The sequence below is a fragment of the Aythya marila genome, assembly GCF_965140915.1.
Source record: "Aythya marila genome assembly, chromosome: 1".
NCBI lineage: Eukaryota > Metazoa > Chordata > Aves > Anseriformes > Anatidae > Aythya > Aythya marila.
Window position 1 is genome coordinate 134,973,202 of NC_139042.1, and position 26,424 is coordinate 134,999,625.

General features: G+C 38.5%; 1 protein-coding gene across 5 annotated transcripts in view; it reads right to left on the minus strand.

The window, feature by feature from the left end:
• Positions 1–1,971: 1,971 nt before the first annotated feature.
• The window catches only part of KIAA0930, a 69,126-nt gene continuing 44,673 nt past the window's right edge, over positions 1,972–26,424 (minus strand). For 4 of the 5 annotated variants that reach the window (XM_082770354.1, XM_082770356.1, XM_082770357.1 and 1 more), the window contains 8 exons: positions 18,571–18,678; positions 17,177–17,254; positions 15,170–15,271; positions 14,586–14,726; positions 12,676–12,870; positions 10,364–10,526; positions 9,116–9,271; positions 1,972–5,973 (listed from right to left, as the gene is read on the minus strand). In XM_082770354.1, coding sequence (XP_082626480.1) covers positions 5,933–5,973; positions 9,116–9,271; positions 10,364–10,526; positions 12,676–12,870; positions 14,586–14,726; positions 15,170–15,271; positions 17,177–17,254; positions 18,571–18,678 — 984 coding nt within the window. In that variant the 3' untranslated portion in view covers positions 1,972–5,932. The remainder of the gene's footprint in view (positions 5,974–9,115; positions 9,272–10,363; positions 10,527–12,675; positions 12,871–14,585; positions 14,727–15,169; positions 15,272–17,176; positions 17,255–18,570; positions 18,679–26,424) is intronic. The other variant, XM_082770355.1, reaches the window with a different exon arrangement.

Consider the following 26,424-nt stretch of genomic DNA (forward strand, 5'->3'; position numbering starts at 1 on the left):
CCAGTTAAGATTCCACTTGCACGTGCACACACAGAATGACACTGCCAACAGTCTACTCAAATGTCTATAGTGAAAAACCTAAAAGAACCTAAGTGCCCTGTTCTCTTTCTCCCTAACCTCTATTTTTAATTTTTGCCTCACCTATCGCTGATTACCAAGCTAGCATGCATATCTTAGAAGAGATGTTACACCACACAGTTTGTGAAACAGTCTTGGTCTCTGTTTCTTTGAAATGGAACCATCACCAGGTCCACTTTATAACTGGTGTGTTTGGTATTTCTTTTTCTATATTTTTATATAGAAAAATCCCCTCAAAAAGCCTACTGTGAAATGTTAGTCACATAAATCAGGTGGAGAGGGAAGATGTAGTGCCTTGCAAGTCTTTAAACCAAAACTGATTCAATGTTGGTAAGTACAAGTTATGGTAGTATAAACATGGAAGTGCTAAAAAGTAATCAAATTTTAACAATACTATACAAATCCATATTGAAGTTTTTTCCTGAATTTATCATGAAGAAATCATTATAGCCAACAGTCTCAATATTCCACTCTACACAAACCTAAATACTAATGGTTATATAACTTAATTTGAAAGAAAACACACCTGTTTAGAAGGACTTTTTTTTTTTTTTTTTTTTTTTAATGCCAGCATCTAATGGGAACATCAAAAAGCCTTTTAAAACAAATTCAGAAGTACACTGACTTTTACCTTCTTCCCCTATTATACAATGTGAAGTTGCCAGAGGCTGTTCATTGAAAGATTCAGCAAGCAGTCAGAAAGTTAAGTTTTGCCCAAGTGGAAAAAAAAAAATAAAAAAGAAGAGTAAACAGACTACTTTTTCTCATGAGTGTCTATTTGGCAATGCTTATTATGAGTACCACAGAGTGTTATTCCACTGTTCATGCTTGCCACCAGTAAAGAATACATTCAAACTCAAATCCCACCAGGCACAGTAGAGTGTAAAAAATGCTAACAAAATTCATGGTCATTTAAGAGGTCTGTTTATTGGCTGCAGGGTCCAACGCTTTCTTCACTGCTGCCATATGCAAAATCAACTCCGTTTTTGGTGCACAAAGGTTCTCCTTGCTCTTTGTTCAAAGGGCTCAATACAGTGCCAGCATCATTTCCAACCCATCATCGTTTTATCAACACTAATCATCAATGAGGCAAAAAAACATACCATGCAACAAGTGTTAGTTTGATGAAATTAGGTTGAGAGTATTTATATATTTACACATTCAACATTCTATCCTGCTTGCGGTCTTGTATTATTTCGATCAAAGGTCAAAACAGCTACATTCTGGTGTAAAATACTGTTTCATTTAAGGTTTGGTGTAAAAGCTACTTATTTAACAATGCCTTTTACTGGATCCTGCTGCACCTATTTTTGACACAGAATTTCTATATACCAACACCACACACTTTCAGTCACACCTCAAAAAACAAGATAAGGCATTGGCAGATAACTGACTGCTGTGACCAGAAGAAATCCAATTTCTAGAGCTTTCAGTCATAACCTTTGGAGACCATGAGAACCTAACATGAAGGGTGAGTGTGTAGGAGATGGCCAGTTCTTCCAAGAACTATAAACTTGTGATTTTTTGACACTGCTACTCACCACACAGAATTTAAGAGTACTAACTTCCTAAATTAAAAAAAAAAGTTCTTAAACCCCATTGGATTAACAACAGGACCTAGGCACTTTTGAAGACTGTGTCTTATATCTACCTTTAATATGGGGAATCTTTAGACTGCAAAATACAGCACAAGTAATCATCTGGAAAGTCAAAAAAAAACAACACATGATTGGCAAGCAGCAGTTCAACAATCTTAAAGTGCAGACTATTTACGTGGTCTCCATGTCCAACCTCTGTGACTAGAATGGGATTCTGTGCATGAGGATCTGCCAGAAAAGTGTGTTTGCAGAGCCAAGGACCTGACTATTTAAATTAAAACATGGTAAAATAACATACTTTGCGCAAACCATTTTACTGTGAAAACTCATCCTTACAAACAACTCTTTTTAGGAAACCAACCACACCAACTGTGATGAGAAATGCAAAACCAAGTGATCCACATCCCCAACATGCTCAAGCCTTATAAACAATGAGGACTGGGAGAACAAAAAGAGAAGGAACATGAACCCATACAAACTGGGATTTTCAGCTGCCTGCATTAGCCGAGACAGCTGAAAGATTTGTTACATTTTTTAAAAAAGCTTCTTTTAAAAGCAGACTTGGAACCCATCCTGCACTGGCTGGCAATAAGAACATGATTTCACATATGCTGTGGTCTCTAAGGCAAAGCAATAATACGCTAATACAAAATAAGTGATTTAAGAGCTTTCTTTAAAAACCGAAGGCTTTCTACTTGCTAAATTGATAACAGAGAAAAACCTGTGTAGGGTGAAAAAATTTACAGTCTTGCATTTGACATCTGTCAACATATATCATCGGTGAAGAGTTGAAGTGATAAGCCCCAGGTCTCCAGAGGGAGCAAATGGGTAGAGCGAGGGAAGAAGTTAACTCGGAATGAGGTATGGTGGGATTCTGTAAATAAATAAAAAGGTTCTGCAAAGCTTCCCAAATCTGTTAACTGTGCTGCTTTCTCATACAGAGCTGATGTCAAGTATCAACATCAATATAACTAATGAAAACCGCTGCACTCCAACAGCCAGAATGTGGACAGCTGCACTTTCCTGCACTCTTTATGGTATGTAGAACATTCCGGTTCATTCCTCAGCAACGTAAATGGTCAACAGAGGCTCAAATCTAATGGTTTACTGCTTCGGAGCTACAGAATTAAAACCCCCTCCAAATTAAAAGCGTGAGAGGTTTCTATCTAACATTCCCTTTTCTTTTTTTAGTATAGTGCAATAGCAAGTTAAGGAACCAGCCGTGCCACCTTGACCCAGGCAAAACTTGGATCACCTTCTCTGTTAATCTGTCTGTATGAGGACAATAAATTATAAGGGTTTAAAAGCAAAACAAAATATGCATTTTTTCCCTCCTACCTGATAACAAACTAAGAAAACATGTGCGACACATAGGAACTGCACATCAGTTGTTTAGAGAGGAAATAGTTGAGAGTCTTGTACATCTAACTTGTTTCCAAAAAGCACTACTGACATTCAGTAGACTTTTTCGTTTCCATTTTCCATGGATGTCCATCTGGGCATACCTGTAGCCCTTTTCTACTAAAAAAGTTGTCTTCAATACAGACATAGGATACCTGCTAGCAGGATAAAATAAGCCAATTAGTTTTTATAGGAATTTTATATTCATCCCTTCAAAAACCAGACATCAGAACTCATCTGTGTACATATAACAAAGCAGACAATATTTCTCATATAATAGACAAGGGATCTGTGCTGTCTTTTCTGTAACATTGCCTTTCTACTACTGTACTACTTTAGAATCTTTCTTCATTTGTTATTTCCTCTGAAATCTTATGTAAGATCTGTTCCAGTCTTTCAGAATGCATGAAATTAAGCTACCTAAATTTAATATACCAATGTCAGAAAAGCATTAAAAATTACTGTCAACTAGGCAGTACTCAGGCACCCATGACTCAGGTTCCGATCTGGATCCGCTTCCTTTCCATGTCTGCTATTTCTCTGTTTAACTAAAAGGTATCAATTGCCACTAGTACGACAAATATTAGATCTCTCTCCCTTCCATCCCTGATGAATATTTGAAGGAAAACAGCACTGCTTTTGCCCAGGCCCATATGAAAATATAGAAAAAATAAAACATCTTCAGAGGCTTCAGAGTAGGACTGGTGTTCTAATTGAAGAGTGGTTTAACTGTTGCCATGGACATTGGGAAGGAGAATCTTTGTGCTGTCTGGCACTAGGCACACTACCCAGGGATCTCAGGTAAGCACCTGGACTGCCTTTGAAGTTCCTAGAGAGAGCTTTTCAGCTGCTCATTTAGGAGTCAGTCTCTCTCCTTGGGATTAGGTAGGAAACCTAGGCACCTGAGTTGCATGCCTCAGGTTAGACAGCGTGAACACCCTCACACACACACAAGCACATACTCCCATGGAACGAGACTCAAAGTCTGCAACATGAGAAGTGGCTGTGCTGGCAATGACCATGTGAACTTTTTTGTAATGCTGTTGCAAAACATACGAAATGAACTAACTACTGGTCAGCTGTCCCTGTTATGCAGTCATGCTGCTAGTATTAGAAATGCCATCACTCTGGACTATGGTGACTACTTCCAGGGCTAGCCTCAAAAACAAACAAACAAAAAAGACCTCCTTACTATACTGGATTCATCATGTAGGGCTGAATGATAAAGTTAGTCTACCTTTAACACTGAAGTGGAGCTATTCCCATGGAACATGGCCTGAGGAAAAAAGGCAGAGTCCTATTTGAGAGGTTAAGTCATCACAGGCTATTAAGAAAGTAACAAAGTACTTTAGGAAGGGCTGGGTGTGAGGGAGACAAAGGTCCAGGCTCAGAGCACATGTAAGTGTGGCAACAGCATTAGAGAGGTTAGGTGCTCAGACTCTGAATAGTGACAAAAAAAAGACACCTTCACTCTTCATAGATTTCTTTGTGCATGTATCAGTGTCACTTGCCATAAGTGACAAGCTACCCCACCCTTTGCTATGCCTGTTAGGTGGCTGTAAATAATGTGAAGTATGACTAGTTCTCACATCGAAGCAATGAATCAAACTGCAGTAGTCTCAGTATTTTATCATTTAGATTTCATGTGTCAAGGAGTGCAAACTTTTTCTGTTTTAAGAAAGCGGCATTTTACCTGTAAACATAAGGCTTTTTTTTTCCTGAGACCTCCCAAAACACAAATTTCAAACCTCCCACTAATGCTATTTTTAGTCACTTTTCAGAGCAGAATTACATTTAAAACATTTGTCTCAAAACAAAACTTGTTGTGCTTCAGCATGTAACAGTACAGCAAAACAACAGGAAAAGATGAATCTGGGAAAGCTGCCAAAACATTAATCAGCTCTCATGCCCTCCTTGGCCTTGAACACTATCACTAAGGACAACTTTACCTACTTTGGTCCAGTGTGTGCAGGAGCGTGTTGGTTACTGGTAAGGTTTTCAGTTTTTGGAGTCCATTTGTGGCCTCCTATTTTTCCATTTCAGCCTCAAACTAAAACTGAATCAACTAACAGAGATAAGCAGCATTAGTAGTGGATATTAACCTCAGCTTTAGTATAGCAGCACATTTTAGCCTTCTTTTCACTGGCTCAGTTTCTTTGCCAGGTCTTGAGGATGAAAATGTTGCTGTTCTTTGGTAGATACAGAAATTTGTCAGCAGAGTTCTCCTGTCCTAACACTGACACATGAACAAATGGGAACATCTTAAGCCTCTTTTTAAGCTCTGACCTATCCGACTGCACATATCCAAATGGCAATGTATCTTTATGATATCATTTTCCTTTTCCTCCCTCAGCAGGAAATTTTTCTCATCCCTTCAATCCCAACATGCACAGACGCACTCACACAAATTAAGTCAATCCAACAAGGAGAGTATGGGCGAGAGTCCATAATGAACAACGTTCATTAGCACATCATTATGAAATTCTCAAATTGTTTCTCTCAAAGAATATAAAGTTTAACACATTCTGTCCATATTATTGGTTTCTTAGTTATAAAGTAAACACAGTAATAAACTGTTCATAAAGCATTGACTCCTTTTAAACGCAGCCCCTTCTTGTTTTATCTTGCTGAAAGTCCACTTCCAATCGGAAACACTCAAGTGATGTACTGCAAATGTGCATACGGCGTATGACAGCAGAGGAAGGAAGAAAGAGGCACTTTTGATCGGCTGGTATTCTTTGACTTCCCTTTTTCCAGTGGAGGTTTATGTTCCTGACACTAGATGGTAGTGTTAGCACAGAAAACCACTGTGGTTAGGCACTTGGCAACAAGGCTCCAAGGCTGTGCCCACTCTGCTATATCATCAGAATTGGTTTCTGACGCACTTCCAGGATATCTGGGGAAGGGAAAGAAACAAAAAGGAACAGCAAATTTAGGAGGTTCCTGAAAGTAGCCACTGCACAAGGAAGTAAGAACTGAAGATTCATTTCTAGACTGCTGCATAGACCCCTGGTTACAACACTAAAGGAATTTAAATCACAAATAGCAATGAGACTTTGCCTATTAATGAAATCTATTCTAATCCCTCCCAAGGTGCATCCTAGTTGAAGGATGGTAAACTGCAAGTATAACCATCATATAGAAATGAGAGCTGATTTAAGTATCATTAATAGTGGCATGAAACAACATGAGTCAGGCATGGAGATGGTGGCAATCTTCAGAGAAACAAGTGTAAGAAACATTATGCTAAAGGTTTTTTTCCTTCCCGAAAGGAACCATCCCCAAGTCCCTTACAGAGGTTTTTGGCTCAGAAGATGTTGGCGCAAACAATTCAACAGTTTCATCTATTTTATAGCCTGAAGCCTACATTTCTGCACTCAAAAGGCTGCAATAAGAACATTCGTTTTGTTAGCTCCTCAGCCCCATATTGCCCAAATGTGACAGAATATGAACCTGCCAGATAGCTATCATAATGGGCATCTTTCCAAATGTGGATAATAAAACTAGCGCACTGGCACAGCAGTCTGCAGAAGTATCTGGAAACTGGGCTGCTAGGTCTTTTTCCAGGCTACACAAAGAATAAAGAATGTCGGAAAAGGGAGCATATGCTTAATTAACCAGCAGGTCACACATAGCTGCACACAAAGGGCATGACCTGAGTAAAAATTGATCCACACCTTCAGAGGGTTCTAGACATGCTTGTAAAGAATGAAACATAGAGTGAATCCAGTGAAGGGCCATAAAGATGATTAAAAGGGATAGGACCATCTGACACGCAAGGAAAGGCTGAGACCTGCGTCATTTAGCATGGAGAAAGACAAAACTCACAGCAGAGGAAATCTTCTCAATATGTACAAACTCCAGATATTTTTGAATATTTTGATCAGTATCCCTAGCATTTTAATTTTGTAGTACAGACTTGCCTAAACTACTCAAAGGAGATGAATGTCTTTCCCACTGCGTCCTGCCCCATGTGTAATGCTCCTTTCTGCTGGAAAGCTGCCACTGGCACAAATGCATTAATTACAAAAAGGCACTGGAAATGGGTTCTATCCGAAGCACCAAGCTAAAGCAGATAATGAAAAAACTGCAGATTAAAATTCTGCCTTACAGCCCAGACATTTTATGTCTCTTTTCACTGTGTCTCAATAAATACACTGACTCCTGCAATTGTATGTTAAACAAATTAAGTCTCAGAAAGTGCATTCAAGCTAAAAGCAAATATTTGAGCATGGAGGCATTTATGCTACCCACTTGAGCAAGTATTAAATGCCAGCAGGAACAATGTATCTTCTGTGAACTCCAAAATGCCTGTGGTGAGCTCTAGCTAACCAGCTCTAATGGTATCAACGGAATTGTTGTAAGGAGTAATTGTATATTTTGTTGGAACTTTGTTCAAAATCCACCCTTAATTATAGAGGATCAATTCTGACTGGAATTTGTAATTTCTTTAAACTGAAATCAATTTCTACATAGAGTGAAAGGCCAAATGGTGTAGAAACATCTCTCTGCTAAGTATGTTTTTGCATCTTATCAGCTACAGTTTTCCTTATCTGTAGGGAAGGAGCCAGCTTACTTTTGCAACACGGTCTGAGATCGCAGCCTGCAAAGGAGGACAAGACTGTAGCTATTACTGTTACACTAGCACAGTACAACTAATGACATGAAGAATACACCCATGCTATCTTCCTATCTCTTCTAGCAGTAGATTAATCTGTGTAACAACAGATTTCTCAATTCCTGTCCTGTTAGCTACTTTTTGGGAACAATCTGGAAATAACCACTGAGTTCTCTTTTCAGACCCAGACAAGAAAAAGCTGGCGCTGATCAGAAGTCCACAATCTAGACAAAGCTATTCGTAAATCATCTGATCTGGTAGATGAAAAGAAAAAAGATTAAGTTCTTAGGTAAATTAAAAGGATCTTCAAAGGTTAGAGACAGGACTTCAAAAATTGCTCTGCGATCATAACTTTATTCCATGTGATGATAACTTTATTCCAGTATAGAATTTGGAGTTGAGCAACAGCTTTGCCTGAGATACTATCATGCACCTGGACCAAACTTTCTTTGTACCTGAGACAATCAATATGTATTTTCAGAGGGAATACATTTCAGGATGTCACTTTCCACAGTAACACTAGTAATGGCTATATGAAAGAAACCGCCACTGTATTTAGACAGAGAAGAGAAACCACTACTTCTTTCCCAATTTTCCTAAGTATCTCAGAGTCCCATGAGCTACCTCATACCATGAACTATACCATTGAAAGGCTAGCATTCCTGCTGATGCAGGCATCTGTTCAAACTAGCCCACCTATATTTGCAGGCAGACAAGGGTTACATGGATGTCATATTTGATACTTCAGTACTTGCCTGCTGTAAGATGTAATTTATTGTGATATTGTAGCCCAGCTGAACAAATGCAGAGTTGGCCATCATCAATGTAGTAACTGGCATAGCTAGACAACAACATGGGACTGACTGCTCCTGGTGCGACATAACCACTACTTAGTTTGATTAAAGAAATTGGGCACCTGAGAGATTTATAGCTATCAGTGTGGGCACTTTGATCAATCCAAGCAATTCATGTGGATTATAAATCTAGGACTCAAAATTGGCAAAGGAGATCATTCCAAATCCAAAACTGCATAAAAAAAAAACACATAACCCTCTTCAGTCACAGGTCTCTGCTACAACTATTGCTGTCAGTGGGCAGGCTCACAATGAGTTGCCCTCCACTCAGGAGATGGATGAACTTTATATTCCAGTATTAAAGCCACTAACACTCTTCCAGAAACAAAACCTACCAGCTTGTTTGAACTCTCACCAAGCAAAATTAGCCCAAAGCCAGAGAACAGTTAGACATCATTCCACTTACTCAAACTGATTTGCTACTACAGTCAGCAAATAAGGTTTGAAGTCATGTTTGCTTTCAGAGAAAGGCTTGTTCCTCTATCTTAATAGCAAAATCCCACAACATTGAAGGCTGCCTGGGAACCAAATGACTCTGTTTATGGGTAATGGACATTAAAATCCACCTGTTAAAATTCGATGCAATGGCAAAGTGATGTAAGTTAAGTGTGCATAGAGTAGAAAATTTTCATCTGTTCTGTTCAGCTTCAGCCACGAGCCCACCAGAGACCGTCCTGTTCCAGATAAGGACCGTGACCTCAGATTTGTTGCACTGTGTAGATCTGTAAGGGTAAAAGACAGCATGTTTAAAATGATTGTACTTTCTGCATTTTACTGAAAGATTCAACGAAAGCTTCTGAAAATAATATATATATATACACGTGTGTGTGTGTGTATATATATATATAAAAAACAGAAAGCCATCTATTAATTTTATAGAGAAAAATTGCACACATGTTGCTTATTACTACTATTATTATTTTTTAAATCAGTCAGATCATGCCCAGTACAGAATTCACCATTTACATTGAAACTGATGAGTTATATCAACAACTGGCAGTAGTAGTAAATCAAATCATCATCTACTATCAACCAGCCAGGAGAGGAAATGAAGCACTTGCACAAGCAAAATCTTAACCCAGCCTTCCCTTATATACAAAATATATCATTCTTGAATAAATTAAACTTCCTAGTGTAAGCTATTAATATATATATATTAAAATAATATTATTTTTTAAATAATGTCCAGGAACAATAAAGTCAAAACATTTATAACCATAAATATTTATAACCATAAATAAAACCACACTTCTCAGTATTTTATATGTATATTATATTATATGTATGCCATAAAACATTTGGAAAACCTGGAATTTGTTCACTCACATAAATAAAAGAAAATGGAAAATAATAAGGATGTTCTTAATTATGACTAAGTATGCTAGGATCTGATATTGCAAAACTATTGAGTAGACACTACCACCACCAATGAGGGCTTCTGGATGAATGCTTAGAACTCCATTCTATCCTGCACAGCCTCCAGTAGAAATACATCAAAGACAGAAGATTCCATCTGGGAAAGCAGTTCTTCTCACTACGCTGCATAGTAACTGACCCAAGCTCTAGCCTTTTTATAACTAAACATGGAGGCACACTGGTCTCCAGCTTTCAGAGGGATGCTTTGAAAAAATAACCCCAGTTTCAGAGTGGCACCAGAGATGGACTGGTTGAGACACACCATCAGAGGAGTTTCTGTGGAGCTAGATTTTTCACACTGTAAACCTTTTGGAAAATCCAGCACTGGATTTTCGCTTTCCACAAATGTGTTCCCCCTCCACTCTGAAAGTCTGCTTAGCTGGTGTTATTTCTCTCACCTCCACCATCATCATCTCTGAAGAACTCCTCACTGTCATTTGCTGAATGGGATTTTTTCATCTCAGCAATTCGATTTCGGGGCACTTTTCTCTTGAGGGATGGGGAGAAAAAGGATGGGCGATTGTTGCGTTCTGGTGTTGGTGGTGTACTGAAAGAAGTGACCTGAAAGGAAAAATAAAGGAAATGCTAGGGAAAGTTTTGTTTAAGAAGTTCTGTGCTTCTTGTAGGAAATAAACAGTTTCAGATATGCACCATAAGGTAATCACATGTGAAAATTAGAATCACAACTGGTGCTCAGCTGCAAGTTTTATCAGAGTGGTCTGATAAACTGACTGTGTCAACTGCACAGTCATCTCAAGACACTCATCAAGATGAAAGTATTTTGGTGCATCAGTACCCTCAACTATTATGTAAATAATGAAAAGAACTCTAGAGCTGTCATGTGATCACTTTTCAAAGGGATTTATAATTACAAAGGAATAAAAATGCAGATTAATAATTTATTTAGGCACCAAGAATGTCAGTATTATTTTTATATGTTGAAATTCAGAAGACTTAATAGGCTAAGAATGTACTGTATTGGACACGAAACTGTGCATCTTCATTTCTTTGGTAAAGATTAGGTAGCTGTTTGCCTGGTTAAACAGATGCCGCAAGAGATCACTGTGTCTGTGAAGCAGGGTCACAAGACAATAACTCAAGATGCTGATGCAAAAGACAAGTCAATGAGCAACTCTATGTATATTATTTCTCTATAGGACGGACAAAACCAAGCTGAAAGGCCAGTGATGATTTGGTTACAACAAGTGATGACAAATATAGGGATATAATTGTCTATGGTGAAATGCAGGTTAGGCACAGAACTACAGAGACACCGTTCCTTCAGAGCAGCAGTTGCTGTTGGGTAAACCACAATTATAGTCAGCCATACCTACTTCAGAAACAATTTCAATTTCAGTAATTGTGGACTGGTTTTGCTGGTAATATTTTAACCTTTTCCTTTCAAATTAAAAAAAAGGATAACTACTAGGCTAACAGAGGTGATCAACTTTTATCTCATTCTTACTTTTTCACACCGTTAATTTAATGATCCCATAATGCTTCCTGAGACGAGATCACTGCTCAGATCTGTCCTTACAAATAAGGAGGGAGGTGATGTGTGAGTGAGGATGACAGCCAAGCCAAGCTGATGTTGCACTGCAGAAACCCGCTATGTCATCCCTCTATCATTAACATAAAAAAAACAGAAGCATTCTACCACGCAACTGATCCTCTTTTGAGTGCACTTGATCTCTAACCTATGCTTGTCTCAATTTATTTTTAATTCTGTAGCCATTTCATATCACACCTGCAGGGAAAACCAGACACAGACAAATTACCATTAAAGCCATTAGCAAAGAGCAATGATAATACATTATCAAACAGAGGCACTGGAAGTCTTGGAGTCAAAAGCTCAGGAAGTCCCTCCAGGCCTGGTTTCTTCAGGCTGTACCTCTACAGCACAGAGCTTGCACAGAGTTAATGAGCTCTGTGCTGACAGCTCATTTCGCCTTTTAGGAAGAAAGAGAAATCCCATTACTTCCATGAACACCACTGGAAGCAGACATGCTGGCCTTTAAACTCCACAGGTTACTGATGTTACACAGGAAACCAGGCTGGAATCAGTAATCACTCTGCCTGAGTCAGGACACATCTGTATAGGTATTTTAAAGACACATTGCCTAATTCCCAATAACTAGGTAAAATGCTTTAACTGAAATCAATGCTCAAAACTGAAAAAGGGCCAAATCAGGATCTTTGGACAGACTCTTGGTATTTTACTGCACTTGTATTAACATTAAGCATAAGCATAAATATGGTCGTACATCTTGATCCACAGTCTTTGCTTTAATATTATACAGGCTTTGCACTGCTGGTATTCACTCCTCAAAATCTGTGAAGTTTAGTTAGCAACCTACACCACATACAAATTCCCCGTTTCTAGGTAACACCCATCTTGTACAGAAATGGGATCTATTAATTTTCATAAAAATAGGCAGAACCATAATTTTCCTTGGCATCAACATCACCGTTGTTTCAGCAAAACACTCCTCCAGGAGTATGAATCATGCTCTCATCTCTGTACTCATTATTTGATCAATGGAAACTGCGACAAAAATCCATCTGCATATATTGAATAGCTCTGAAATCTATACAAGCAAAACTAAGTTCAGAACCATGATGTGGGTGAATGCCAGCTTCAGTTCATCCACTGGAATTAAACAAAACATCCATGCTTAACCTTAAGTCAGTATTTCTGTCTACTACTTACTCTCTCATGCACTGGGGAATCTGGATTTGAGTCCTCTTCTGTACCATATGGTGAAGTGTCACCAGTAGAAACTCTACTCACTGCCATTTCCGCATGTCCTTTCCCTTGTGGCCCTTTCATTCGGACAAACTCCATGTTGTTATATTTGTAGAAGCCAAAAGACATTTTTTGAGCCATCTTTGCTGCAACACTCACCTACAATGCACCAAGACAGGAGAGAAATACATAAAATATCACCTTCAAATATAAAACAATGTTCTCTGAAAGCAGTTATCTAAGTATAAGTCAAAAACATAGCAGATAATAGTCATTATCTTGATTCTTAGGAAACTTTAAGCCAAAGCCTGAAGTGATTTCCAAAGGGGAAGCAATTTTACAGATACAAAAATAGACGCTCAGAGGAGAATTAACTCCTTCAGCTATCCAAAAACCAGTTATCCAATAACAATCTGATATAAAACAAAAGCTTTTTTCAGACCCACACAACGTGGCACACTGAAGCACAGGAAAGCACACACATAACTCAACACAACCCACACAAGGACAATTGTTTGAGCCCAAAAAGTAACAGACACATACAAAAACCAGCAAGGCACACAGCCCAATTCCAGCACTACTGTGTGGCAAGTACAATTCAGACATTTGTGTTCACATTGTCAAACCCAAAGCAAAAAGACAGAGCTCCCATGCACAACTAACCTGTATCACATTGCTCACCACAGAACCCTGACATCTTTTGAACCCTCTCAACAGAGAAAAGGGTTCAATTTCCAGTGAACACAACTGAACTGAGAACTGAACTGAGAACTAGAAAAAGGAACAGACCAATATGAAAACAGTCGAGGTTTTGACAAGTGAAATAAGGAGGACTTACGCATAAGCTTAAGTGGTTTATCACAACTTTCAGCAGTTTATCCCATCAAAGGCCCAGGTTTGTTTATAAGGTAACAATTTATATTGCACTAAGAATTAATACAGACAACTGAAATCAAGTAACCTTCAGAAGTACAGCGAGCTTGCTTCTCTTCTCTTAAGAAGAGTGAAAATACAAGCAGATCAGATTTCAAGTTTTGCCTTTGGCTATAATCAAGTGTTTAAACAAACAATTCTATTCCATCTAACTAAACAATACGAAGCAGAATTTTTATATTCCTGTTCTTTGGAAAAACGACTATAGGAGTATAAACTACTCACATGTGAAAAAATGGAGAAGGTAATTATTCAGGCCCTCTATTGAAGAGGGTAGGAACAAAGGGAAATGAAGGAGTTTACAGTCACAGTAGGTAGTGACTGGCATTCTTTTCTTTTTTTAATCCTTCAGCACTGTCTTCACAGTAAATATTTTGTGAAGTTTATTGGCTCATGCATAATCTTGACTAAATACTGAATTTGAAGCTACAAGTGAACGCATTTCATGTTTCTATAGGAAAGCAATGAAAGCTTCCTTCCAATGCAGTGAAACTACAGTGGCCTTTTGAAAATATCCACAAGTTCAGAACACACTAAACACAAACACATTTTACATTTAACAAGATAGTTATCAGAGTTTAAGATCTCCATGTAAAACATGCCTTCACTGAAGTAACTAGAAAAATCCATGAGTTTTCAGAAAAATGAAAGGGTTCCCAGAATTCTGTTACTCAGATCCATTCTGATGTCATGCTCTTGCATCTTCATCAGCTTCACTCCTTTTGGCAAACACAAGAGCAACAAAACCTGATCTGAGCAACCTCAGCTGCAACCTCAGTGCACCCAAAAGCACTAACTTTGGAGCAGCTTTCAAAACCAAAAAGGATAGGTCATGATGCAGATATCTAACACGACAAAAAGCCAACAGCCTCACAGTAGCACAGAAACACTGTAGTCAGTATCATTGTTACAAAAGACATTGTCTTTCAGAAGCACCCTACCCTGTTGTCATAGACCTTCTTGAGTGCTTCATAGCGGATGGACCCCTGAAAAATCACTCCTTGGAAGGTGTTGCTTTTGTCACTGGCAACCAGCTCCACACAGACCATTTCTCCTTCTCCTACAGTCATGTCACTGAAAACCTGCAAAGTGCAAGACAAAACACTTCAGGGAAAACTGCAGCTGGTAAAAATCAAAAATACACTGAGATTCCCGTGATTCTCCTCAGGCCCAATGTAGGTTTAATGTAAAATGGGGAAAAGTAATAGAGATGTAGGCTCTATCACAGCTTTTCCAAAAACCACAGACTCCAGGAAATGTCCACTGCACGTCGTGTTTGGGTAAGCAGCTCTTACAATCAGATTCTCTTGCTTCAGCCCATCATAAAAATGCGTGCCAAAATCCAGCTCTAAATCCTGATTTCAAACATATTAAAAAATGAGGAATATCAAATAAATCATCATGGACTTGCCCCATAAAACCCCCTGGAATATAACCCTCCAAAAACATTTGTTCAAAAGGTGCCAGAAAACAACCACTCTGGACATAAGACAGGGACAAAACCCTGCTGCAGCAAGGAACTCACCTCTTCAAAACTGTCGATCATGAAAAATATGTTGGGATAGCTGATCTTTGACTCCTCTCCTTTGCTGTCCATTGGGTGTTTGCTAGGAGACGCAAACACTTGCTGAGAAAAATATTGAAAAAGAAAATTATATATATATATATATAGGTTTTAGATTTTATCATTCCAACAATATTAAACAGTTAAAGAGGGAGAAGAATTCATACTGAGTAGCTTTCTTTGCTTCTACCTCCATTTGCAAAGCTTTGAATTAAAGTAACATGATGAAACTCAACACATTCACCATGGGCTAATTTAATTACGTTAGAAAGTAATGTGACTTGTCAATGTTTCAGGCTTGCCTGAAACAAGGACATCTTCCAGGCACCCTTGTTCTTATGCCATCCAACGTAAATCCAGAAAAAAACACCCCAAACTCATCTCCAGTCACATACACGAAAGGAAAATACAGTTGGTAGAGATCTTATTGTTGAGCCAACAGAAAACTGATATAGTCTGAAAAATAATTTAGGGGAAAGTTAGCCTGTTTTTACACTGGTTTCATGCCCTAGGTACTCTCCTGGTATGAGCACAGTAGCTCTGTCACAGCTCTGGAGTAGTATAGCATGTCATAATCCTGCACAGGATTTCTCCCTATTCAATATCTGGTTGTGCATGGATAGGGTAATATACGCTTTCTAAAGCAAGAATAGAGTAATAAAGATCTTAAAATGTTGGCTTTTCTTCATTTAAAATGAATGGCCTCAATGGTGCATGTTCCAATGAAATGCCTTAATGCAAATATGCTTTCCACAGTACCTAGAATTGCCTTTTTCCTCTCTTCATATAACAGCTAGAAATGTTATTTGTATCTACTGATAAATTCTAATGTGGGTTTCTCCTAGAAAAGGAGAGACAAATAAAAATTTGTAAGCAGCTTCACAGCATAAGCCTCTAAAAATGAGGAACAAAAAACCTTCTCCTTATTCTGAATACTGCTCACATGCTTCGCACAGGCCTCTTATCCTCATTTTCCTAGTTTTCAAACGGGCGTGCAATATTTAGAGATTTCTTTTTCTAAAAAGAACTGTGCAGAAGTTCTCTGGGTGAAATTTGGACTTTTACACAGCAGAAACAGCAATGAGAAATTAAAGGATTGTTGTCAGTGATCTAACATGGTATAACAGAAATGGCAGAAGGGAATAGTGTGCTCAACATACTAATTACAAATAAGATAATCAGCATTGCTGGTTTTCTTTGTAGGCAAAACAACAACTGAGTTCAGTATGGTAAAACAATATTAAAGGATTAAAAAATATTGGCTTATTTTAGGCAAAGCCACACAAGCAGCTGAGTGAGCTAAAGGAATGGAAATGCCTGAGATAAACAGCAACAAAAGCCTTTTGATGTAGAATTTTTGCCAGCTAGGAAAAGTTGTTGCAAGATCTGCTGGAAACTGAAGAACTCTAGCATTTCTTATTCCTACCCATGCTTAATTATTCAGTCTCCTCCACTACGCTAAAACTTGGATTAACTCTATACTGCACACAAATAAGTAATAAAGCCTTCTGTGTAGTGATGGAAGGAAAGAGCAGTTGAAGGGAGAAAACAAGAATCACATAAAACAATAGAAAAAGTGGTAATCAGTAAGTAGTCTATCATTTAATATCCCTACCTTACAGATTAACTCTGAAGGTTTCTTGTAACTCATGTCTAGTACAATTTTGGGTTTACCCTCAGGTTATTTTTAACACTTAGACATACTCCCTCCAGCACACTCTCCCCAAATGCAGTAAGCAATGACACAAATCTTGAGAGCACAGAGAGGTCTTTATGGCTTTCTGCGAGGGGCTATAAAGTGCATTTAGCTGACTGGCAGGAAATGTTAGCAGACAGGCTCGAGGTGCTTGACAACGGTGAATCTGTGACAGAACACAGCATGAGAACTGCCGTCCTGGTGTTGATACAGTTTTTAGGATCAGGTAATACTGGATGCTCTTACCCACAGTAAATGTAGGCTAGTCTCACCTGAGATTTCTTTTTGTGAATGTGAATGTCTCCTCCATCGGAGCGTGTGCACACAGCACATGTCACCACATAATCCAGCTAAAACAGCACACCAGATAGACAAATGAAGATTTAGAGTTAGAAAAAATAAAAACCACACATGTGGACGAAGCAGAACACATTCTGCCTTCATTTTTTTCAGCTCTAACTAAAAGTAAACTGTTTTGGTATTGCTGTTTCCTTCATTCTCATTACTATCCCCAAACTCCTTCAATTCTCTTAGTAGTCCACAATATTTTTGTTTATTTACTATATGAGCAGTACTGAAATCTTTTACAAATATACATGAAGGAGTGCACAAGCTATGGGTAAAGTAACTCCTATCAGCATTGTTTACCATTAAGCTTACTGGTCAGCTGTGGAATACGCATGCCACACAGAAGAACACTTTAAGGTAGGAATGGAAGATATATCCTCCCTTCCAAAAGAAAGAAATTGAAGCAATAATAAACACAAGCAATACACTAGAGAGATCAGAAACCATTAACATAGCCTGCCAAACAACTTGAAAAAACTTAAAAGGTGCATGTGTTACAACTCTGGACTGCAATGCCAGCTGTAACATTATCTTCTGAATTCTGACTGTAGCAAACAGATTCTGTTTTAATTCATCATTAAATAAGTGCAGAAACTGCTCTCTACAGAGAAGGCTTGCAATGAGAATTTTGGGAGGAAGGGGACAGAATAAAAACAAGTTATTCTCTAGAATGTATGCAATGAGCCAGCAGTCTCTCATTTTGGAATCATAATCAACAAAACTTTTCAGAGATCTAGAATGACTATCATATTGTTCACCTTCCCTAAGCACCAATGTAACGTATGTAATAACTGAAGAACACATAAGTTAATTAAAAAAAATAAATATAACATGCTAGTTTAATCTTCCCATCAACAAAGAGAAAAGGCTTACTAAAGCTCTGATGTCAAGAACAGCAAACTCCCAGTGCAATACATAACACCTTTACTGTATTTTCACTTCACAGTTTCCTCTCTTAGCTGTACTGGTGTTGTGAACTCTAATGAAAACATTGCTAGTCTAACAGTCTCATTCACTTTCAAACTATTATACTTGGCAAAGCCTTCCATTTTGTAAAACTTTTAAGAGAATAAAATTCAGTTCTGCTTCACTGGGTGTACTTAAAGGTTTTGAAGAAAGCTATCAGGACTCTACTAAAAACTATCTCAGGTTTTGTTCAGTTAGACTCTGAAAGGCAAAATAAAAAACATGCTTTGTTTCTGTTCTCCAGAGGTGTTCAGATCCCCAAAGCTACAGAGGAAATAGGTCAGATCAAAGCCTTCCACAAAATCTCTCTAGCATAAATAGCTCATAAAAATTAAATAAGCATCACTGTTACCTTCTGTAGAATGAGGTTCAAGTAGACGCTCTCTTCCCAATCAATGTCAGGGTCTCCCAGCCCAGGAAGCTTCTTAGAATCTCTCCGGTAAACTTCCACTTCAACCTGCTAAGAAAATATCACATCTTGAAAAATATTATCTGAAGGTACCTACATGCATACATAATATTGACATCAGAAATCGCACATTGTGTAGCTTCCTGATATATTTTTCTGTCAGGATCAGATTTTGCTGACCATGCAAGGCCAACTCTTGTGGAAGACTTTGCATAAAAGTGAAGTTTCATTTATTCCTTATGATGGCTATGTTTTAGAGTAAGTGAAATAAATAAAATTTCCCTTCCGCACACACACATTTCTGTTAACATAATCCCATGGAATCAAACATGTCACTAGACTAACACCATTGTCAGCTGGTAGCTGTTTGAAGAAAAACACAATGCAGAGGGAAATGGGATCCAAAGCCATCTTATCAGCAATAAGAAACCTTCATCCCAAGGAGCCCATAGATGAAGAATCCCCTTTACCCAAAGCCAGCTGAATGTCACCAGGGATAAGATGAAAATGAAACAGATCTGCACATCACTGTGGAGGCAGGAGGAAAGAACTGAGCTTGTTCACAAGTGCAGTGGAAGACTCTGGGATGATGAAGTTCACAGAAATCATTTAGGTAATCCCTCTTCTACAAGTTACACACTGACAGTACTAACTGGACCCAGTTACGGGCCCAGTATGAAATTTTCATTTGTACTAAAAAAGAAGCAAAAACCAAAAGGCCCAAGTAATCTCAGAAAGCAGGAACAACCCCACAAATGCTAATAAATTGAAGCAACTAAGACAATAACTAACACTTAATGTAGTGTGCAGAGTTAAAGAGCAGTTTTAAGATGCTTTAAAGCATCTTTAACTGCTTTAAAGACACTTTACAAAAAATCTGCAGGACAGCTTACCCTCTGAAATAGTGAGTAAAACAAAATAGGGGAATAGGTAGGTAGTACACTTTTTAGATGCCAAAGCTATGTACTGTCTTGATAAACCTGGAAAAACATTTGTTTCTCTTTGTCAAAAATCTTTTTGGTTAACATTAACATTTCTTAGATATATGTTAAAACATCTGGAATACTGTGACCAGTTAACATAGCTGCAAACAGGGCAATTCCTGAACCTTTTGTTTTGAATAGGGCGGAGAAAAAAGGGTAGAAATAGTTTATTAGAAAACAGATTGTCACAGAAGCCTGAATACATGAATGAAATCAAACAGAGTAGGATTATGTCCTATAGTAAACACGTATTTATTTCAAGTCCTCTGGGAAGGACAAAATTACCAGGCTGAAGTACAGTGAAGATGAACAAAACACCACATTTCAGGCTGATACCATCACTGGATAGCATGAAAGCTGAATGCATTGTTTGTTATGATTTTTTTTCCCACTTACAAATATCTTTTAAAAACATTACAGACACATACAGATGTCATTCCTGTATTTCTAAAACTCCTAACCATGAGTTTTTCTACTGGCAGCATGATTGCACAAAGTATTGAGAGTTACTGTAAAAAAAACGAGACTAAGGTAGGAGCAGCTGAGGGCAATAATCTCATCTAAATTCATCTCCAAATAAACTTCAGGTGATTTTTGCATTTTCTTATCTAACAGCACAGAAACACATAGTCACAGGATTCCAGAAATACCTTGTGAGACAGTCAGGCTGTCTAGAAATGAAGGATTGGATGGAAGCAAGCGTAACTGAGCAATTAAAGGGTACAACTCCAGGTTTAGCTAATACCAGGTTAAATGAGATGAAGCGCACAGCAGGCACTACCTCAGTCCTTTTTCACCTAACACACCTCCCATCCTGTTACAGATAACAACAAGGAACAGCCTCTCTCTAATCAACTGACATTTTTCCCTAGGTTAGGGAAATTTCTCCACTAACTTAGGGTCTGATTCCCAGGCAGAACAACACACAGGTTAGGGCACCATGGCTCATAGCAAATCTCTGCCTCAAGTGCCAAGCACTCAAACTGTACTGTAATTCAAAAGGAGATGGATGGTTCTTTTGCCAGACTAGAAACTGCAGGAGGCACAGACCTTAGTTTGACAGGTCACACCAGCCAGGATATGGACGGTCTCTTCCCAGAGAGAAAGCTGGCATCAGAAGGCAGAGGCTACAGAAGCAGTGCTAATTCAAACAGAGAAATGCAGAAAATGGACTTCTGAATGCTCTCCACAATGTGGGCCTGGCTAGCCATCACCTGCCGTGGCAGCCTGTGGTTTCAGGCACCACTGTAGAAGGGATCTGAGGAACAAAATGCAATGAGCTCTTGTCCTTGTGACAAACAGCACCACCACTCCCCACTGGCCAGCTGACGTGCTACATAGTGAAGACACCCAAATTACAAGTCACTTTTGGAAAATCTCATCTGGTATCCTATAACCACAGTATCTGCAACATCTGTCTCACATTCATTTCCAAACAATCACCTTCCAGAAATAGCCAAAAGACATCTTAGGATAGAACAACGTGCTAAATCTGGATCAGCCAACCCAAATGGCAGCTTCCAGGGGCTTAGTTTCCTGTGCAAGTGCCATTGCTCCCAAAATAATTTCATCTCCCTCTTCTGCCATGGAGCCATGTGATGGTGGCCTTTTGATATTATATGAAATAAATCAGAAGGCTTGGTTCAACTTGTAGTAAATGATCCCACTGCCACTGGCACACTGTGTAGTTCCAGGCAGGGCCAAAGATGTAAGGAAGACTGGGGCTGACCCCACATGGAGCCTACAACCATTTGCTTAGTGTTAGCTACTAAAGGAGGCATCTAAATCAATCATTCACAAGAAAATGTTCATTTAAAAAATACACAAGGAACTTTAAACACAATTTCTGTTCAAAATAACTGTTTCATACATGTTAATTACTACTGTTTAAAATCAGCAATCTAAATTCTTTGGCAGGATGACCTAATTTGTTCACTTTCCTGGCAAGCTCATTCAGTATCTGTATGCTTGTTATCCTGGTACTATATAGAAGCAGCATATATGCCAAGAATGTAAAATCAAAACCTGAAGCCCCTATTCCTTTCTCAGGTTACTTATGTGCAAAAGAATAGCAGTTAAGAGATCTCAAATACGGTGCATTTAGCTGTCTTTCAACTGGCATCATGGGATTTTCTTAATTTCATGCAAAAATCTAAAAATCAAGGGTAGGTACTAACCTTCTATATTTAAGTACCTGCAGCACTGCTAGAAGACACTTGGGATTGGCAGTACAGAAAACAGAAGACCAACACATTCCCTGTTCTGACCTGTAAGTGTTCAGACACCAACAAATAGGAGAGCTGCCAAAAATCTCAACTGGTTCCCACATAACAGAAACCATTACATGAATTTAGGTAAGCCAATGCTGACAACGCTGAGCACAGTGTTTCCTGACTGAAGAGAAACACCTGAAGAGGAACACAGAAGTGTTGCCCTATATTTACATACATGTAGAAATCATGCAGTAAATCTTTTGTTGTTGTTGTTTGGTTTAACATTATACCTTTATAGAAATATATAATACATGATATATATGTCATAAATATAACAAAAAATATATTATATTAAACGACTATATAATATATAAACATGTATTTTGTATGCATACAATTTGATTAGGATCTCATGCTTTTCAGTACACAGTTTTGTGATTTTCTGGGCTTTATTCACATTGTCATGTTTGGCTTTCCAGAATTAAGAAATGATACAGACTGAAGAACACACTGGATTTCAGGGACAGCTGAGTCCTCCCATGAAAACATGCCTGTCTCAGACTGGGTCTTTTTCCAGGTCGGCTGCTGATTCACTTGGTCATATCTCACCTTGATGCCTGTTTATTTGGCTTTAGATTAGAGGCACCTTCCTGCACATGTGAAAAAAAATATTAATAGAAAGAATTGCATAAATACTAATTATTTATTACCAACAACATCCAAAAGCTAACCTAGATTTCCCCATTCAAGTCAAGATAATGACCCTTCTACAGTTTCAGCAAGCTGAAATCCATTATGACACCTTTATACAGTTTTCACAGAGTTAGCAAGCTAAGGCTAGGAAGGAGAATTATATCAGCCAGGATGACCTCCTATGCATCACAGACATTTTGCTCTGACAGATATTTTCTCCATAAAGCCAAGTAAATCACAATTGACTACATAGTGCCTAGGAAAATACCTTGTTTTGAGAACTTGTTCCAATGATTAATCATCCTCTTGGCTAAAAATGTGCAACTTCATTTAATTCAGCTGCTTTCATTTTTCAGCCTCTGGTTCTTGCCATGTGTATTTCCACTATATTAGGAAGCTTTTTAATATTCAATGTGTGTGTGTGTGTGTGTGTATATCTATATCTATATCTCTGTGTGTGTGCGCTTTTTTTTTTTCCATGAAGGAGCGTGCCTACTTTAAATTTGTTTTTCATTAACCTTTCTGATAGGATTGTGCAAAATTCTGTTAGGAGGTTTCTGTGCCTCCCACAGCAGGGCAGCTCTGCAGATTGTGCTTTTTTTCTGACTCTCAGTATTTCCCCAGTAATGCAGTTTCCTGGTACTGGCACAGCACTGGCACACATTCCTACTACTCCCCTGTTTACACACCTCAGGATTGCTTCCTTTCTGCACAGAGGATCAATGATCTCACGCTAAATAACTTGTGCATCTTTTCTAGAGCCTGCATGCACTCCTAACACTGACGTGTTGTAACATTAACAAACAGATCCACACTTCTCAGGGATCAGACCACGCAGCCCTATGGTGCTGCCCTCCCTGTAATTCTTGTGCCACCAATCTGTGTCACCCACACATCTGAATCTGCTGTGATGTTACCGTCCCTGCCACTCGTCCCTGCAGAGGTCCCTTACAAACACCTCCACCTGGTGTCATTCCCCTGATTTTGCCTGCTCCGTTCTGCCACTTCAGCTAGCCAGGACACCCTCCTCCATCATCCTGCCATTCCTTACCCCATTTCTTTTCCATGACTGGCAAATATTCTGGCTACCTTCTTGCACAGCTCTTGTATACTAGGCAAGCTATGGACTGTCTCAAGGATTTCACGTCCTTCTGCACTGCAATGTCTGTGCCTGCACCGGTGTGACACCAGAGGCACTGAAGTGAGCGTGGCAGGGCCAGCATGAGCTTATTGCAGCAGAGAACGTGTGTTATTACTGGAGCTGTTGTCAGGAGTGATCACCTGCACAGAAATAACACCCTAAGTGAGAAGGAACAAAGCATCTATTGCAGACAAACACTGATGAGTTTTATTCACAGAAATATGCCTTTCAGAGGGATGTATTACAGGCTGATTATGCTTGCTGAACAACTCCAGTGATAGAAAATCACAGATTTTATACTGGAAACCAATATACTACATTCATTAGTTATATACTTACAGACAGCTGAAACATTTAATCAGAGAAAAAAACAACAACATTTAATCAGAGAAAAAAAAAACTGAGAAAAATCCATCTGAGACTCTAGTCTAGGTTTAAAATATTTGTGATAAAATGGTTACTTTTTCACTATCATGACCATTTGCTCCCCAAAGCTTACAAGAAGATGACAAATCTTTTAAATTGATATTAATAATATGAACACTAGGATATTAAGCAACCCCTTTGCTTTCACCCCCCCCCCCCAAAACCCCTCCTGCAAGACAGGATTAATCCCATGTAGTTCCCAATACATTAGAGCTATTTGGTGATACCTGTGCGAATTGAGAATCGCCCTGTTTGCACAGCTTAGCTCATAAGCCCTTGAAAAACTCATCAGAAGAAATCTGTAATCAATACAGGCTGTCAGTTGGGCAGCAGGGAAAGAATGAGATAATAAGAACACAGTTTACAAGAAGCTATTTTGTTGGTATTAAGAAGCCATCGAAAAAGAGCAGATTCTGGTTTTCTTTTAAGAGAAATCCAATAGGATTACAAGCCTAGCTAGTAATAGTACCACTTTTCAGCTTCCTAGACCACATTTACTAAAAAACAGTTGAAGGGGAGGGAGGCAAGCATGAAGAGAGGAGGATGAGACAGTAAACAACACCCAAGATTATTATTATTATTATTTATTTTTATTTATTTATTTATTTATTTACAGAACAACTTACAAGTTCAGCTAGGAAACCCTCATACCATCTTCAGACCCAGCTGCCATACAGAGACTGAAGCTTGATTTATAGGATTTTACACTACCAAACTTCGGGGTTCAAAAGATTGGGAAAACCAGCAAAAGAGAAAAGCTTATTTCAAAAACTGCTCCTCCTTCTACACAGTATTATTCACCAGCACATTCACTAGAGCAGTTTTAAAAGGTCCATCACATGGTGCATTCGTCTATTGCAAAGCCCAGAGGCTTTCAACCTTCAAGCATCTTTCTCACATTTATCCCTTTACTAGTTTGTCTCTTTACTATTTTTCCCTGTAATACACAGGTACGATTCAGAAGTGGTTTCTTAAAAATATTAAATCAAATTAAATAATTTTCTAAATTCACCAAAGGAACTAATGTCCTCTGCCATGCCTCAGATTCCCTCCTCCCCACCCCACAAGCACATTTCTAGTTTGTTCTGTTCTCTCCTTATGCGCTACCTTCCAAGACTGTGAAGGATGAATAAATTTTACCAGTGTAAACAAACTACAACAATTTTTTTTCATTTAGGAGAATGAAAGATCTCTTAAAAAAAAATAAATCAGAGAAAACAAAGTGCAATAAAAAAGTGGTGCCAAATAATAAAATCAAGCAATGCCAAGGAAAAAAAATTACATTAATGTTGCAGTTAGTCCAGTTGGTTAACTATAAATTCAGTTATATTTACAAGCTGTGCAGAAAACTCATTTTCCTTCTGGATCCTTTGAACATTTATGTTAAAAGTAACTTGAAACGCTTCATACAGCACCAATAGTGCTACTGTAGTAAAGCAGTTTATGGATGCAAGAGAGACAGAATTTATTATTACAGCGGCTTTTTATTAGAACCAATTGGTCAGAACAACCTTTGGAGCATAAACAGTCCTCTTTAGCTCCTTCCACCGAAAAATCTATTTTTAATCTATTTTTCCCCCAACATACTCAGAGACATCAATTCTCACTCCCACTACTTCAGCATGTTCTTAAAAACCAATACAGGTTTAGACTTCCACATCACCTCAATGACTAACTTACACAGGGTTATCATAGATATAAATACACTTTGGAGGCAGCACTCAAGCTGTGATGAGGTATTCCAATGCTTAGATGGGTCCAGAAAAGGCATTAAGGACAAAATTCAAGCCCAAGTTCTCTGATAGAAATTCTCTGACTTTATGCAAGAAGGAAAACCCATGGACTTCGATGAGAACATAAAGGGCATGCACTTTTCTATTTGACTTTCACTGTACCCCTGAAAGACTTCAAATCCCAGTAGACACGGTCCTTACAGTTTTAACAAAACGAACAAAATATGTGCACACATGCTTTAACTGTCAGAATACTATCAAATTTAAAGATGTAACAACCCTAAGTTTTGAATCAGCCTCATAAAAAGTTTCAAGCTCATTTAATATACTGGTGATGGGAAGATAAAGGGGTTATATCAATTTCTGCATCTAAAAAACACAACAACAGAAGTCAATAAGCTCAAGGACCCTGATTCAATGCAGAACATTGTACAGTGGTCAGAACATACCATGGTATTTTTACCAGTAAGTGTCCAGTGTCAGATTAGCAGATATCAGGAGGTAAATTCAGTCTGAACCAAAGTTACACAGTATCAGAAGAGAGGGTTTGTGTGCTGTGAGTCCAGCTCATCTGGCTCTTGGGAAGGGAGTGGAAGTAATTCACACAG